We start from the raw sequence: 18,018 nt of genomic DNA on the forward strand, positions 1-18,018 counted from the left end.
TTTTTATTTGGCAAAGAGTTATTTAAAACCAGATGGAATTTCTGTGTGGCTGGTACTGAGCATTTAGAGGAAAGTTGTGCAGGATGTCTTGCCTTAACCTTGGCAGAACAAAGGGATGTGTCTTTGAGGTTAGAAATTAGTAATAATGTATTTTCAGTAGGAAGGATTTTGAAACTATTGGTTTAGATTGTACTAGAGGAAGGCTTTAAACATGCTGCTTTTGATCACAGAAGGTGTTACAATTAAAAGAAAAAATGTAAGAAGATTTAAGTATCTTTGAAGCTTGCTTAAGAACTATTTCACGTTATCCTCTTCTCTAATTGATTAACTGGATAATAGGTTTAAATGTGCCAAATAACAAAACCCATGGATTCCATAGCAACTGATCTGAAATGATCTAATTAAGTTTGGGTTTTCCTCTTGTGTTACCTGGGTGAATCCTAGTGATGTACAGCAGATCGTATTAAACTGGCCTCTTTCTTGGAAATAGTGTTGAGAAAATCAGAAATTTCTTCAAGAATGTCAGTTAGATAAAAGTACTGAGTGGAAATGTCTGTTTCATGCTTTCTGGTCCTTCTCACTTATATAGGCAAATCCATTTGATTACCTTTCTTGATGGTTTTGATATTGAGTGTATTGTCTGCCTGTGGTGTGTCTAGGCATGCAGCTGAAACACCTGTGGTGTCAGTTTTGCAAATTAAAAAATCATTTAGTCTTTTTGATTTCTGGACCCTCTGAAATTTCTGCTGAGCACCATTCTGCTGATTTTTTGTAATAAATTTCATACATGTGGGGTCTTTGAAATATTACTTCTTTTTAATCTCCTTTTTGGGGGCTGCCAAACCAGCAGTTATTTTTAACTGTTCTAGAGGAGTGTTATTTAAATCCTAAATTTTATATGGGCCAAATCTCTGTGATCCACAAAAGGTGCCTTACTTTTGAGAAACACAATGAATGTGAATTGTCCTTGACATGAGATAGCTTAAGGAAACCTTGTTAGTAAGGTCCAGAAGGTTTGCTGATGAAAGTTCTGTTACATTTCCTTTTTTCCCTTTATGTTGCACAAACACAGAAAAAAATACAGTTGTTTGGTAAATACTATATGCATGTTTTTATTTTTGAAATGTTAAAAAATCTGTATTTATTTTCTGATGATCAAAGTCATGATTTCCTAGATTGACCTTGAACATCTATAGTCAGGTTGTGTCCAAAGAATTCAGGCCATGCTTGTATGTATTTTAGACTTATTTAAAATACTTTTTCCCCCCCCCCCCCCCCAAAAAAATGTTGCAGGTAGTATTAGGTGGGAAGATGAGAGCACTTGCTGAACAAAGTTTTCCAAGCAATGAAAAAAAACATTGGGTTTGGGAAGGTCTGAGTTTTAAACCTGAATCATTGTGAAAATATACTTAATGTTTTGGATATGCTTGTATTGTATCAAATATTTTGCTTTATATAAGGGGAAACTTTTATGTCTACAAAAGGACTGTATGCACCTTGAGTCTACTTGTAATTCAAAGTTCATACAGGCTTACTTTGTTTAATCATAGAATGGTTTTGGTTGGAAGGAACCTTAAAGCACATCTAGTTCCAATGCCCCTGCCATGCATGGGAACACGTTTCACTAGACCAGGTTGCTCAAAGCCACACTTTAAGGATGGGGCACCCACAAGATCCCTGGGCAATCCCTTTCAGCACCTCCCCACCCTCTTACTAAAGAATTGCTTCGAAATACAGATCATCCATGTTGGCAGAGATATTTTTCTGTTGTTGCTGGGACTCGTACTGCCTGTGTTGGGGATAAGGGTACCAAGAAATGGGAAATGTGACTTTTGTCCTGGGCTCTCTTATCCTAGCAGACGGATGAGAGAGCTTTACTTGGGTTTTTTCATGGTGGTATCTGTGGTTTTGTGGGGAAGAGCTGACATTGCACCAATCTTCTTTTTGGGAGCTTTAAGCTTCTGTATGGGAGTCTTTTGCACTCACCTTGAGGGTATTTCTAATATTTTGTTTTAGTGTGTTTTTGAAACAATTTGGATTTGTGTTTTATATATTGTCCATAAATGAAATAAAAGTTTACTTTTTATACTATGATGTTGGAACAGAAACAGAAATTTTGATACATGGTTAGGCCTGCACAATTGCAAATGCTGGCTGTGCTTTTGACTTAAAGCCCTAATTCATATCTCTCCTGTCTGAAAACCAGCAGTAAGATTAATTACCAGAAGACAGGAATCTATACCCTAGTTTTAGACAAAACATGATGATTAAAGTTATTTGTAGGCTGAATAAGTACAATCTTTTGTTTGGACTGCCGAACAAGGTTATGTTGAAACATGCAGGAACAGAACTTACTCGCATTCCTGTTGCTGTTGCTTCCACATTTCCAGTGCATCATCCGATGGGTAGCCAGTGGTGAATTACCAGCTGAGCATGCAAGTGATGTTTGGCTTTGAGACCTGTTTGATTAGACAACAGTTATGTCTGTGTGTCCTTCTGCAGCCAAGGTGAGGGCTGCTTGACAGGCACTTGGAGTGCAGTGTGCCTGGGTGGGCTGGGGAGAGATGCCTGCTGCAGGCTCACAGGATGGGGTCTGCTAAAGCATCTTGACAACTCAAGTGGAACTAAAGATAATTTTAATAATACTTTGTGTTTAGAGGGTGAGATCACTACAATTATATAAGCTCTGAAGGGTGAAACTTGTGTTTAGCTGTCATTTGAACTCTAAGAAGCAATCATTTAAAGTATTGAACTTCAGAGGTCTAAGGCAGAAATTTTCTGTTGTAGTAGCAAGAGTCTGTCCTTGAGGAGGAGAGAAGGAAGAAAAACTTAGTTTATGTTACTTAAAATAACTATCTTTGGATTGTTTTAAGGCTCTTTTTCCTGGTTAATGATGATGTATGATTGGTAGCTATGTTATTATATGATTACTCCTATTTGGTATTAAAGAGTAAAGCCAAGATAAAAATGGCTATGAAGTTGAAGTGCAGATAAAAAAGGGAGAAATGTACCGTAACCTGGTTTGTCACTATGTTAGAACAAGAGTCTTTTTTCATGCCAGTACCAATCAGCAGCTGGATAAAGATTCAGTAAAGACGTGTCTCCATTAGTGTTTGAGTTCATCTTAGGAGTTTACTATTGTATTGAATCTCCCGGTTGTCTGCATTGGAACCTATTTGTATGAAACCAGCTTGGAAGATGTTCCTTAGAAAAACATCTCATAGTCTGCAGATGTGAATTCATATTCAGCTGGGGGTACCAGACTGGAGAGATGTGGTACAAATCAGAACTAGTAAAACCCTCAAGATGTGTGTAGCATGGGCACTGGTCCCTCAGTGCTGCTGTTTCAGTGTTATGCAGTTACTCCTACTGTACCATGTTATTTGCTTACAGAGGTGTATCTCTTGAGTTTAAAACTTATCCTTCAGATTTATGTCAGGAAAAATAATGACTGGGAAAAATGTGTACATAAATATGCCCTCTGTTTCTGAAATTCTCTTTTTATTGACATAATGGTTATTGTTAAAGTCTGTGATTAGTAGAAAACAAAAAAAAAATCCAAAACAGAAATATCTTAAATTGGCCATTCAAGTCTTTTATATGTTTGATTTTGAAAGCAAAAACTTTTTTGGCCCTACAGTGTGCTCAGTTTAATTCAAAATACTGTATGAAGGACTAAAAAGCTACAAAATGAAAGAAGTGTGTTACTTCGAGTTGAAAGTAATATGGGTGTTTTCATTTACCATTTTGTCCCTGAGGTGAAAATTATCGTTATATGCTCCTAATCCTACAACAATGTTAAACTCTTGAATATTTGTTAAAGAGAGGAAAACAAAATTGAAATTAAATATTCATGAAATTGAAAAAGAAAAACATGCCGATGATAATTGCAGTATCTTTTTATTTAGCAGAGCTTCACACTGTTGTTGGATCTTAGATACACTACTCCCTTAAAAATATCTAACCATCAGATTATCACTGGATGGACAGTTCTTGGACATCTACATTGAAACCACTGCAGCTGAATTAAATGAAGACTGCATAGGCAGGACTTGGTGACCTGGTGTTATTTCTTAGATGAGTTTCCTAGCCTCTGAAGATGAATTTCTTTGTATCAAATATTTTTCATCGTCTGAAATGAAGGTTTATGTGCCATGAATAAATGCTTTGAGTTGCTGACCCTAACTGGGAAGTAGCAGTGACAAGCATAACAGTGCTCATTCTCCCAGAAATTTTTTCCAGCTGTAGTTGTTCAGGAAGTTTTGAATTTAAAAACACCTGAGCTGCATTTTGTGTCTGAATTTACAACCTGACTAAAAGCTTTCCTTAGCTCTACTTCTTGCTTCTTTGCCAAAATAAATAGGCTGATCTTAGCATGTGACTGTGGTGGTTTGTCCTCTGCATGAGCTTCTGTATAGAATTTGTAGTTATGCTTAAGGACTGGTCTTGGGAGCCGTGATTCTGCATAAGTTATTTTCAGTTCACTTTAATATCAGATATATTGAGACTGTGTGTGCCTGTGGTTGCCATGCAGTTCCCAGCCTCAGGGGTGATTCTCTTCTCTTGCCTGTGAAGAGAAAGTGTGTTTGCTCTGTTGCCTGCACAACGACACCTGCTACTGAAAACCTTAAAGCTATCCCAAATTCTTCCAAAATATACATTTGGCTAAGTCTCGTCTCTTGTAACACTTGGGCAGAAAATTTGTAGCCATTTTTGGGGTGTTGCTGGTGGCTAATTTTTACTCGTTGACTTGAAAAGAATTGTGAGTAGGGATGCACTTTCTTGCAGCATGCATGTTAAATTAATAAATAACATTTTATACATCATGGGAATAGGCAGTAACATTCAGGTACTCTATTTCAGGTACTAAAATCACTTGGTAAAATGAAGTTGGACTTTGATCTCAATCTTCTATTTTCTGAACAAGAAGTGAGTGTGATGTTCTTGAGATGGATTTCTTATAATTCATGGTTCATAAAAGTATTGGAGGTATAGGAGCTGCATCAGTCAGTTTCTGTGCTCCCTGAGACACTGAATCCATAGTAAGGAAAGCAGCCTGTTTGTCTTTGGCTGTGGCAAAATCTGTGCAAAGATTAGTCCAGAGTCTATAATGCGCATGACCCTATACCAAGGTTTGGGGAAGCCTAAAACTCTCTCAAACCTTGCAGAGAGCAGTGTCTTGCCAAAAAATGAGAGAGTTGAGCTGTGGTCAGGATGTGGCTAATGTGGAAGTTGTTATGGCCTGCAGTTTTCCTTGCTGCCAAGATCCTGTCAGTTTTAATAGCAGATTTTGCCTGGTTGGTCGCTGGCCACATGCCAAGCCTTTACAGTACTTGGCCTTCTGTGAAAACACAAAATATTCATGGACAGTACAAGAATTAAAGGTTATTTTAGAGTCACAGAATGTTTTGAGTTGGAAAGGACCTTTACAGAGATCAAGTCTTGTCCCTCTGTCCTCACTAGGTTGTTTAAAGCTCCATCCAACCTGACCTTGAAGGTTTCCAGGGATGGGGCATTCACAGCTTCTTTAGGCAAACCTCACTGTAAAGAATTTCTTTCTTCAATCCAGTATAAATCTATCCTTTTTCAGTTTAAAATTGCTGTCCCTTCTCCTGTTACTTGGGGCCTTGATAGAAAGTTTCTCTCAATCTGATAGGCATTTTTCATTTATGGAAAGGCCACAATAAAGTCTTTGTAGAGCCTTCTCTTCTTTATTCCGAACCCCCTACTCTCTCAGCCTTTCTTCATAGGAGAGATGTTCTAGCCCTTTAATAATTTTTATGGGTTTTAAGTGTATTTTATTCCTAAATCATATATTCCAGATAATTTTTCTGAGACTGAGATAGTGTAAATGATCTTTATTTTTTGTTGTAATTACTATTTTTTTGTCTCATAGTAATGGGCCTACTATACTCATCTTCCCAAGGAAACGAATGGATTTGGTGACAAAACATGTTGTGTCACTTCTTGGAGTAGGTTTCTTGTCTTTGCTGTTAAAATTGTCTTAAATTACTCTCATTATCTTTTATGTTAAGAGAAAGCTTTCATTCACGTCCCTCAGATTTACTGTTATCAATGAGATCTGTGAACTTGGCAATAGCATTTATTTATTTATTTACTTATTTGTATACAATATTTGAGTAGATTTTGACAAGGATCTTCCTTTTTTAGTTGCGTGTTTCTGAAGGGAGAGTTTCTTCTGAGTTCACTGGTCTCTTGCAGATTGTGTTTCAGCTCATTGCCTATAAACTGCACCCATACTTTTTGTAGTAAGTACAAGCTGATATGGAGAGAGGAAAAAGGAGTTTGAAACGGGTAATGTAAGTGTTTTTAGGAATTAATTCTGTCTCTAAAAGGGTTACGGATTCTGTACTAAGATTGATGGCAATAGACAGTTCCTGGATTATACCTGTTAATTTGCAGATGCTGATTGCAGTTAGTTTCTAGTATTTTCTCCTCTAATAAAGTGGCCAAATCAAAGTTAGTACCATTTGAAAATATCTGTGTTGCTTGATATTTGTTATACTGGTAGTAATTCAGAAAGTACAAATATATTTTTTCCCCAGCCAGAGTCTTTGTATTGGTCTGAGGTCAAGCATCTGAGGTTTCCTGCACACCCTTCAGCAGCCTTTGATGCTGCCATCTGCAGTGCTTAGTTTACTTGACTTGACTTGGCTCCTGGCTGAGTATGTATTTTTATTTTCCTAAAATATTAGTTTAATTTTCATTATATGTACCAGGAAGTGTTTGGCAATGTGTTTTTATTGTTGGACTTCAAAAACAAATTACCAGGCAAATGCGTCTCTGTTCAGTTATTTATGTGTATGTATTTATCAAACTGATAAAACTCAGTGCAGGTTAGTTGCTTGCTTACTTCTGTATTTACTTAGTTTCATTAGTGAGAGGGTTGTGTAGCTGAAGTTCAAAACTTGACAATACATGGGTTCAGAGAAGGGTGCAGGGGGTGTGTTGGTCACCCTCAGAAGCCCTTGGGGTATTTCTAAAGCATTCACAGATGCAGCCATGGAGAACAAAGTTAGTGTTAGGCTCCAGCTTATGATCCAGCTCTTGACTTTCTCTGCTGGAACTGTTGGGCTGCTTGAACATCAAGAGCTTAGCACCCCTCATCTAAAACTACAAAATAGATGCTATTGTCACTAGGTAGTATCTACTTTCTACTTCAAGGATTTTTCTGAAAAAATACTTAAGTTGCGCAAACTTCTTGAATTGCTGGTGAATTAACAAAAATTCAAAAGCACTCAAAAGTGGGGTTTGTTTTGTGGTTTATTTTTTTCTGTTTGGCTTGGGTTTTCCCCCCTTAAATAAACTGGTGATTAGGAATTTTCCTCTGATTTTTTGTATGGAGGATATTAATTTTTTTGGGTTTATCTGTGTTCATGTGAGTTAGATTCAGTTCAGGGATTCAGTCTATCTCAGCCTCTTTTTGAATCAGCTGGACAAAAGCTGGTATAAAATGCAATATATGCTTGCTTTAACTGGTACAAGCCCCTGCTGGCTACACCAAGATGTGCTTTAGCCAACACTGATGGTGGTCTACATAGGATTAAAATTCTGGTGTCTTAATTGCTTATTAAAATGGGCAGTTCAGGTTATGGAAGCCAGTGACCAGGTATTGGTATTTATATGATAAATAATCAATATTTATGATAAGTGATCCATTTGCTTTTAAGTATTTGGGAATCAAATTAAGGACTTTTTTAATTAGATTTTCTACTTTTTGTGCTGGAGGTGAGGTTCCTTGTATTTGGTAGGATAAGGCAAATTGGTTGCTTTTGTTTTACCTTATATATGAAGCTAAAAAAGAGACAGATGGGTGCATAGGCTTAAAGAGAATAAACATATCAGTTCTTGCATTAGGTCCCCTGAGGATGAGTAGTAGCTTAGCAGCTGCACATACTGGGTGGGGAAACAGGGCACTCTAAATTGACAGTAGGAGAGCATGAGATGTAGAAGATGAATGGGTGGGGAAGGCTGAAAAATGACATAACCGGAGGAGAATTTGAAGCTCATTAGCTTAGGGAGAGTCATCTTCAACCTTCAAAAAGTATTTGCTCTTTCTCATGTTTACACTTGGAAAAAGTGGCACATGAGGATGTAAACAAATACACCGTTCAAGTGCTAGCTGGAGGGGTTTGAAGTTACTGGACCTTGCTGAGGCTGCTTATGGAATATGATTTAAGCACTGCTGCCAGGGGTCACACAGCATGATACTGCCACAGGGTTACTGCCAGAGTTCACCTTGTCTGCTTGAACTACTGCAGCTAGATCTGCAGGAGTGCATCCTATGTGTTCTTTATATATTATGAGATGGTTTAAGATACTTTTGATTTTGCTTTGATGTCTTTGTCTGTTTGGTGACTTCTGCCTTGGTATGTCTTTTCTTCTTCTCTGGCTGCCTGTTGATTTCACTAGAGCCTGACTTGCAAAGCCTGAAAGAGTTAAGTTGAACAACCTCTTTCTAAAGTGTTTTTATGGCCTTGTTAGTTTTCTTCTGTTTTTTCTAGTCCTCATTTCTCTTTTGTAATGCTTCTGGAAGTACTGTCTGGACAATAACTGAGGAGCTTTTTCTTTAATTTTAACTTTACTGCTCAAATTTGACATTGTGTTTTGTGTTTTTCTACTTTTTCTGCTTGTTGCTATTACTGTAGCAGTCATTGGTGTTTGTTGAAAATGCTTATGCAGATCCCCTTGGCATACTTAATCCTTGGTTTGTCAGGAAGCTCTACTCAGGTTATTTTAATGAACAAGAATTGGGACAAAGATCTCTCTATTTTCTTAGTAGGAACTAAAATAAGAATAATGCTCTTGAGAGAACAGTAGCTTAAAAATCTGGCAGAAGAGCAGGAACCACAGAGGAAATCATCAGACCTTGCTGATTCTAATACTAATTGAGTTTTAATTTCTCAGTGTCATAGTCAAAAGACCATTGCCACTGTGGTTAGAACTTTACAAACTTACAAGCTGTACAAAATTCATTTTGGTCTTGTATAACAGTAGTTGAATTGGATAAATATTTGACATATATGTTGCTGTCTTCCTTTGCTAAGTCTCCTTTGATTTTCCATCTTCTCCATTGCTTGTCATCTTTGCACATGGTACAATTCATGAGAATGTTTGCTGTTTCTCCTCTGCTGGTGTGCCACAAGTGATCTTTTACTGTGTACAGTCTCTCTTGTGGACTCCTCTGCTGTATCTGCAGAGTTGGTATGTTTGTTAAAATTGCCTAAATTCTTCTCCCTCTGGATTTCTTGAAGTTTCACTGTAACCTCCAATGGCAGATTTCCTTGGCCATGTGAGATTTATTTTTATTTCTTGAGCAACACTGAGAATTTTGCACTCAGTAAACAACACCTGGAAGACACTTAGCCTTACAGAAATCTGTTCAGTTGACATACAAATTATTTTGGCTAAGCTTCCTACAATAGGTGCTTTTTTAATAGGCTACATTTTTGTTATATGAAATGTGCACAGATGTACAAAAGTGCTGATTGAATCAATATGATGCACTTGAAAAAGCATAAAACACATATTTCAAAACTGAGGGTTCTTGAGCAGTACCTGTATCACCTCATTTTCAGGAGGGTGATATACATGAAACATTCAGTTGCTGTGGGGGAAATTTTCTGCCATTAATTGAATTCCTTCTTTTTAATAGCTTATTTGGATGCAATAGCCATTTAAATATTTGCAGATAGAGTAGTATGTATTATTTTTTTTTTTTTTCAAAGTACATGTTCTTACTCAGACCATCTCCTGCCCTGCATCAGTACTTCTCAAGGTGGCCAGGAGGGCAAGAGGCAGAGCAGTGAGCAAAACAGGAGGGTAGCTGGGGTGAAATGGCTCAAGCAGCAGTTAACACACAGGAAGGGTGAGATGGTTTAGAGGAAGCTGTACAGGTCTTTGGCTAATCCTGTCCCTGCCACACCCATTCTTCTGCTCCTTAAAACTTGTTCTTCCAGGAGTATCAATGTTCTAGGCAAAGGTGTTTTCAGAAATGATATGGAGTATTGCACTTTATTAATTGCCACGTTTAATGTAGAGAAAGTCAGATTTGTCCTTTGCTTAAAGCATGAGGGACTGTCTTGTCTTTTCTTATTGAACAGTAAAAACAAACGCAGAGAAGGTATTTCCTATGTGAATGTTAAATACAGGTGAATACAAATACAAAGGAGTGGTTAATCTGGAAATACTACAGAAATCAATTTCTGGCTGCTCAGTATTGAAAACATGCTGATACATGCAAATTCACAAGAAAATGAGCATGCCATGAGAATAATTTCATCAGCTCTTGTGCTCAAGTTGTCCCAAGCAGTCAGGGCAGGTAGCTTTAAAAGAAATTTTTATCTGGTGGTTCTCAGATGTGGAATGATTGCTCTTTGTTTTACATGCATACATCTACAAAAGACAGTGATAACAATTTGGGGTTAAGATTTTCAGAGCAAGTTGGTTTTGAAGGTACTTCTGTGTTATGCTATATTCTAGTCTATTTCTTCTTTTCCAGTTTTTCAGAAGTCTCTGCTTGACAGAGTTATTTTGCTGAAGTTATTTTAGGTATGAAAAAGCTGCTGTATGACATGAATAAACTAGAATGTGTTAGAGAAGAGCTTTGTAGTGAATTGGAAAAGTAAATAATAAAAGTGGTATCAGTTCAACACTCATTTAAACAATGCAACTGTAAATGTATTGTAATTAGCTCAAATAAAAATAAATCTCTGCTATATCTGGAATTCATTTGAAATACTGTGTCACCTGGAGTAGAGTGCTGCATGCTGCCTGAGCTGTGACTTGGAGAAGTTTCAGTTGAGCAGTAAACTAGGGTTGCAAAAGTAATTCTGATGGTAAGGTACCACTATATATGAATGTTTTCCTCTGTCTAGTCTCTTCTGTATGTTTATAGGACCTTTCCCAGAGTATTCTCATATGCCTGCTCTAATCAGCAGAATTTTGAGCAGCTCTTAAACACACAAGTGCAATGTGGATTTAATATAAAAAAATCTGTTTTTTTACAGTGATAATTTACTACTATACCTATGCTAATTAGTTTATTTTCCTTGGACTTAGCCATTTTAGTGAGTTACTGGTGGTTGTTTAATGAAATCTAATTTTTCATTTGTTTTAATTAGTTAACTGAGCCATGGGTACAGTGCCTTGGTATAGCAGACTGTTCAGAGATAGTAAGTAGGATCAGATCATGCAAATGCCTGCCTCTGGGCTCTGGCAGCAGGTTTAAAATTGCATTGGTATATTTTGCCTTTGTAGAATTCTTTCACCAGATGGTAGCATTTGATTTCCTTTTGTATAGTTCATAACACTCAAATGTAGTTGTGCATTCTTTTAAAATTAATACTACTTAGGTAAACATGAGTGGGAGGATAGTGTGCCAGCGTTCAACTGAGAAATCCTTTATTTCCTATACTCAATGTGTAATGTAGATTTTTTTTTTTTTTTTTTTTTTTTGAGAAAAAGATTGTAATTAAACATTCTCCAAAAGGGGGAATAATAATGCACAAAAAAAGTTACAGAAATGTTGGTGGGTGTTTTTATAAGAATCTGGGCAGTGATTTGTCTGGCAACTTGTTTGAACACTAGTTCTAGTGTTTAGCCAGGACTGAATGTGTTAAGTACTCCTACTGATAATTAAGGCAAGGTCTATTATTGCATACCAATTATGAAGAAATAAAATCTGACATTTGAAGGAATAGCTATGAAGTTTACCAGCTTCAGGCAAAGACTTATTTTATTACTATCCCCCTCATGCTCAGCAGAGAGAAAAACTCCAGTACTAGGTTCCTGAGGTCTTTTCATGTAGGTAAAGGACAGCTGGCTTCCCACTTCTAAGCATAACGTTTGCAAATTCTCTTCTTCATTTTGGAGATGTCTTAATTGTGGAGACCAAAATGATCCAGCAACTTAAAATCAATCAATATATGCTGAGTGCATACATACAAATGTGGATGATAGATTCTTTCACCTCCTTTTTTGGAAGCATCAATCAGGTTACTCCTTGTGTTTGGTGGTGGTGCTATCAAACTGGTTGCCTTTTAGCCTGGGCATGAGTCTCTTTGCTTTCATTGCTTTCAAAAACTGTGTGCTCTTTTAGCAGTGTGGTAAATCACATGTAAGTTAGATTTAGATGGATGCATATTGGGAAAAAAAAGTCTGTTCCCACTGATAGTTTCTGTTCACTGTAAAATGCTGTTCTGTAAACTGGCTATTCAAGAGCTTGTTCAGGAATAGGCTTCATGCATCTGTCTCAAGGCAATGGCACAATACATCAGATAGGGGAGTAAATAATAGAGTAGGTAATACCTGGTAGGTTTTGATATCCAATTTCAGTGTGCTCCCTGGCAGAGTCCCAGGTGACAGAGATGGAGTGGTGCTAAACCCGAAATGTTACAACTGGTTTTATGTCACTACTCAGCCAGAAGACTGTATTTATTAAAATTAAGTGTCCCATTAATAACTGACTTGCTTGTATTTAGATTGCTTTCATCCATTGGCGTCTCAGATGCTTGCAAAGCCTCAAGTACTTTTCTTACACTTGCATTTCCTGGTGATGGCTGAATTCAATCACTGCTTTATCCTTCAAGAGGATTTTTTCAGCTTATGACACTCCCCTGTCATAATTTATTAACAAACTATGAAGTTGCCTTAAAAATATGTAAGAATGCAAAAAGCCCTGTCAGTGAACAAAGCAGAAGCATCTGCATGTGAACTGGGGAGGCTGGATTCTAACTTTTGCTGAAATTTTGGCAGTAATTTTAGGGTTTGTTTCTCATACAACATGGTTATATCCGGAGCTCTGACCATGCTACTTGGGGTGTAAAAGGCAGCCTTGTTTTTAGTGGTTGTGTGACATATTGTTTAACTACTATTTTGAACTAGCATTTTAGAAGCAAATGATAGGTTTGTGAAAAAATGAAGGCTTGGTTATATCCAGAAATAAACCCAGCTGTTTAGCAGCTATGCCCATGACGGCAGTTGGATCTAGAGGTCAGGTCTGTCTGGAAAAAAATTTCCTTTTTCAGTCTCATAAAATAAAGAAAAAATGGCCAACAGCCAGTTGTGAGTGAATACAGATGTTGTTTACAGGCTTTATCGTATAGTGATGGCAATACATGATGAAGATGCTGTTTTGCAGAGTTCATGGGCTGTGGCAAAAGGGTGGAAGTAAATAGAGAAGCAAATGTGATATTGGAGGTTTTAGAACCTAACTTTCTGTGTGTAGTTAAAAGAAGTAACTATGTTCTCTTTGTGGGAGAAAGGTAAATCACAAGTTTTCCTGTAATTTCACATTAAAGTTGCCAAGGAATAAGACAGCTTTCTGTTAACTAAGACCAGCTCCATTCTCAGAGATCACAGCCAGCCTTTTCCTTCCCTTCAAACTTTTCTGACCTGTCCTTGGAGGCAGTAAAAAGCAGGTCATGTGCAGCATGTGCTGACAGATCCTCCGAGGGGCAAGAATGTCCTTTTCTGCTGATAGTTGTACAGCATTCTGGTGGGCCAATCACTCTTTTTCCTTGCTGCTGCTTATGGCAAAGGGATCTGTAGCCTTCATTGTTTGTGAGAAATTTTGGATCTTCTTTTTCCTTCAGGTACAGGAAAAGAAAAATGTGGGACACTTTCCTGAGCTTTCCCTAGACTTCTGGGGCTTGTTGCCAGTGTTTTCTTTGCTGTCTGGCAGGCTTATTTCTTTCATGGTGAGAGAGGCAAGTTACACCTTGGTGGCATGAGATTACTTGACACAAATTTTGGAATCACTGAAACATATCAGTTTAGTATGTTGAATGAGTTTTGAAGAGGAGTAAGGAACAGCCAGGAGAATTGAGCCTTTTAAGCTGAGTGGACTCTATTCTTATTAGGATAAGGACTATAAAGTGGGTTTAAAAGAAACCAAAACCAAATCAAAAAAAAAAAAAAAAAAAAAAAAAAAAAAAAAGGGACCAATTCAGCTTATTTAAAATGGCACGATTAGCCATTCAGAGTGTGCCAACCTCGGCAACTTTCCTGGTTAGCTCAGTGAGTATTGCATGCAATCAAATACTCCCTTTTAATTGGGAGCTTATTTAGCTGTATAACTTGAGGAGCATAAGGTTTGAATATCTTGGCCTTTGCATCTTTTTCACTTGCAGATCAAAATTATTTCAAAACAATTTTCATGTCATTTTTTAATGGAAAATAAAGTTCCTTAACAGGAAGACCTGTAATGTTACAGTATCAGGAGGGTCAGCCTTTAAAATAGTTACAGGATGATAAATCAAAACTAAATGTATTTGTGGGTTATTTGAAAGCCATATGCTCAGCCACCCAAAAGCAGTGAACACATTCATTTGTCTCAAATGCCAAGAGACTGGATTTCTGCTTAAATGCCTCAACATGTGCTGTTGCAAAAATACAAATATTTGTACACCAGACCAAGTACAGACACGTACCCATTAGTCATATGACCCTCTGCATGCATGTACATATCTATGTGTGTGTCTTTACATGTGTATCCATACATGTGTATATACACACTCCCAGTACAGTCTTGGCTTTGAATCTGTCTTGCGCTTCTAATTTGATCATGAGATAGACTCCCTTCTTGGGAGTTCACACATTAGGGAAGCTGGATAAAGACCTTAGGGAGCAGTGTGTGAATCTCATGAAAAATGGTTCTGGTGTTCAGTCTTCTCCCTGCTGAAGTCCAAGGGGTGTTCTCTGTAGGCGAAGCATTGAGAGCTGGAGAAAGGCTGACTCCAGTCTGCAGCAGCTGTCTCCTTTCATACTGAATAACAGAAATAAGCATAATAAACTGAAGTCTGTGTAATAAACCCTGATGGTTTATTCAATTTGTATACAAAGTGTTTTGATTAATTTGAGTTTTATTTTTTCTTACAGGAAATATTGGATAGACCCCACAATGGAAGACGGGAAGCCCGTTTGGGCTCCACACCCAACTGATGGGTTTCAGATGGGGATGATTGTGGACATTGGCCCTGACAACTTAACTATTGAGCCTTTGAATCAGAAAGGCAAGGTAAGTATCTCACAAACAGAGGAAAAGAGAGAAAACATAGAAGAATCCGCCTTACTTGTAGGCCAGGTCTTTGCCAGTATCTTCAACTGAACCTTGCCTGAAGGAGTGGAAAATGAATTTTCTCTTCTAAGTTTGGCTAAGGATCTTTGTTCAGCCTTAGGTTGTATTGCAATGGACCCCTCACACTGATGAGAAGTGTGTACTTTGTCAGTTATCTGCATGTGCATTGAGTACGTACTCATGAAAGAGAGGTTTGAATCTCCATAGCCATTTGGTTCAGAACTGTCTGCTTTATTTTTCTCAATTAGACACTGATTAAGAGCCTGCTGTTCAGATTAGCTTCTCTCTTTTTCCTTACATGCATACAAAGGGTCCTACAGGGATGTGCTGGGCTCTGGCTAAGATTAGATACCATTAGACTGATGAAGACTGAGACATGAATCCTCTTAACTCAAGTACCTTGAGAAGTAATATGATGTCAAACAAAGGTCCTATGGAATTGCCACATCAAATTAAAGTCAAAATAAATGTGACTTTTAAAATTAAGACAACCAATTCATCCTAATTAGTGTGCTCCAATGGCTTGATTTATCATGACATCTTTCAGACTCAGTATGCTGTAACTAAATGTCAGTTTTTACAGGAAGCACCTTGTAGCTATCTACTATCCTAATTCAAATGGTTAGATTCATGGGTTGTACTAGCTGGAATAAGTTTAGCACTGCCTTAAAAGTTGATTTCAGTAGTTTTGAATATATTTTTTATGCCCTTTCTAATAGTTTTGTTTTTTCTTTATATTCAAGGATGTAAAAAGGGACAACAATGTGTTTTGTAACTTCTTTTTTTATGTCAGCAGTAAGAGAGAATGCCTTGTCACAGGTCAAAAGGTTATGCAGCAGTCCTTCCTTTGGGGGAATGTTTATAGGCTTTCTTTTTTGTGCATCTTGGAGAGGAAGTTGATTTTGCCTTCCTTAGAAATACAAAGCAAGTGTAACATCTGATTTTTGAGTGAGAGAGATAAAGTCTAGGTTAGTAGTAGTATTAACTTGTCAGTTTGAGGAGGAGCAAGATTATTCAGACAAGGATATTAAATATTCCAAATCTATGGCTAATATTAAAATGACTTAAATAAATTTCACCTCTATTGCTGTTTCTGTTTATATGCCCCATGAGTCCTGATGTCATAAAGAACAAAGGCCTTTACACTGAAACAGAAACAATAATAAGGATAAGGATAAGGATATTTCTGAGTCACAATTTATTTCTAACTTGTGCTCCTTTCAGGGACCATATGTAATGTAAAAAACCCAACAAAACAATAAAAAATTATCCTAAAATGCGAATAGTTTGTTTCATGGTTTTCTCAACAACAACAAAAAAAGTCTGTTGTCTAGGGAGTTTGTTATTCTGCTGTTGACTGTTTTGAATTAAGCAGATCAATTAAGAGCCTAATGTTCATTCATGGAAGGCAACAAACATTTCACAGTCTAAATGTTGTAGAGATTTGGTCCTATTTTTTAACTATCAAACTTAATTAATTAACCTTGTATTAATAAAGATGGAGTAAAAAGCTTTTTTTCTTGGTTACCTTCTCAATCTTTTCAAGGTGTCATTGCTTTTGTTTTAGAGAAATATTTCTCATTGCTTTTTGACTTTTTAAGATTACTCTGTCCTTGTGTACTTAGACCATTTGAAGTAGTCAGCATTAATACTCAATTATCACTTTTAAAATGGTAGTTCAGAAGTGCTCTTCAGCAAGAATGTGTGATAGCAGCTCCAGAGTTGCCCATGATAATTACAGGGAGGAGAGGAGTAACCTGATCTTGTAAACATATCCGGACAGTGTAACTTATTATTATTTTTTAATCTGGTTCATTACCATGTCATATGTATTCTCTGTAGGCACTGGTAGCTTTCCAGAGGTCACAGTCTGAAAAGGAAATGTGTATGCATGTGTTTGATGATTGCCTTTTATGACACTGTTGTCAATAACTGCAGTATATGCTGCAAGGCAGCAGTTTCACCCTGTCTTAAATCCCTCCCTCCCATCCCCACCCATAGCCAGCTCTGGCCCTGCAGAGTGGCGCTTCCCAGCTCCACCTGCCGAGCTGTGTGACACCCCAAACCAGGTCAGAGAACAGATCTGACGTAAAGAAGTGGAAAGTTTTCAGGATGGCAGCAAGCAGTGGAAGGGGGGCAGAGGAGCTGAGGCCATTGTGGTGGCAGGTTGCTTCACATTATGAAACCAAGATACCCAGACCAGACTCTGTGAAGGTCCAGCATACCAATTCCCTTAAGGCCCAGCAGTAGCAGTTTTGGGTACCACAGCCCATCCCCAAGTGTTTACAGTTCTGTGCAGAGGCTGTGTGTCTAAGAGAGGTGGGGATCTGAGTCACCCAGCCTGCCCTGCACAAAGAACACCCTGCGAGCTGCCGGAGCGTTTTACTGGGACGGAGGATACATGTGTTACGTGATGGGAACCTCTTCCCAAAAAGTAGATCGCTGGCTTGCAAGGCTTATAAATGCCAGGACTGGAAAAAAAGCCAAAGAAACTGGCGAGTGCTTTGCTAATGAGCATGGTTCCACCTAGAGCTGGAGTCCTGCCCTGAGGAAGGGCTCCAAAGTGGTTTGGTGGTACGAGAGCTGGCAGTCCTGGCCTGTGGCCCACCAGCTGGTGGTGCAAGGAAGAGGCAGGTAGAGAGGGAACCAGCGGTTAAACTCAACTAGTATTGTGCTTTCATTTTTCCTTAAACTGTTCTTTTCTGAATGTACTGGGATTTGTAATCTTGGATCCTGTTGCATATATCTTTTTGTTCTTTGAGGCTAAAACGAGGAGAAGGACAGTGAAATTTGGCAGTGAAATTGCCAAATAGGGAGTTTACTCTTTTTCTGGAGGTAGAAAATGTGAATAAAGTTATTAGGAGGAGATGCACTGGAAGGGCTTGCACCCTGAGATGCCATTCTGGGCACCATGGGGC

General features: G+C 37.9%; 1 protein-coding gene across 2 annotated transcripts in view; it reads left to right on the forward strand.

Moving 5' to 3' along the window:
* MYO6 (myosin VI) overlaps positions 1–18,018 on the forward strand; it is a 101,742-nt gene that overhangs the window by 13,903 nt on the left and 69,821 nt on the right. For both annotated transcript variants that reach the window (XM_056486907.1, XM_056486909.1), the window contains exon 2: positions 14,902–15,040. In XM_056486907.1, the coding sequence (XP_056342882.1) occupies positions 14,924–15,040 (117 nt within the window). In that variant the 5' untranslated portion in view covers positions 14,902–14,923. The remainder of the gene's footprint in view (positions 1–14,901; positions 15,041–18,018) is intronic.

The sequence above is a fragment of the Oenanthe melanoleuca genome, chromosome 3 (genome assembly GCF_029582105.1).
Source record: "Oenanthe melanoleuca isolate GR-GAL-2019-014 chromosome 3, OMel1.0, whole genome shotgun sequence".
NCBI classification, from domain to species: domain Eukaryota; kingdom Metazoa; phylum Chordata; class Aves; order Passeriformes; family Muscicapidae; genus Oenanthe; species Oenanthe melanoleuca.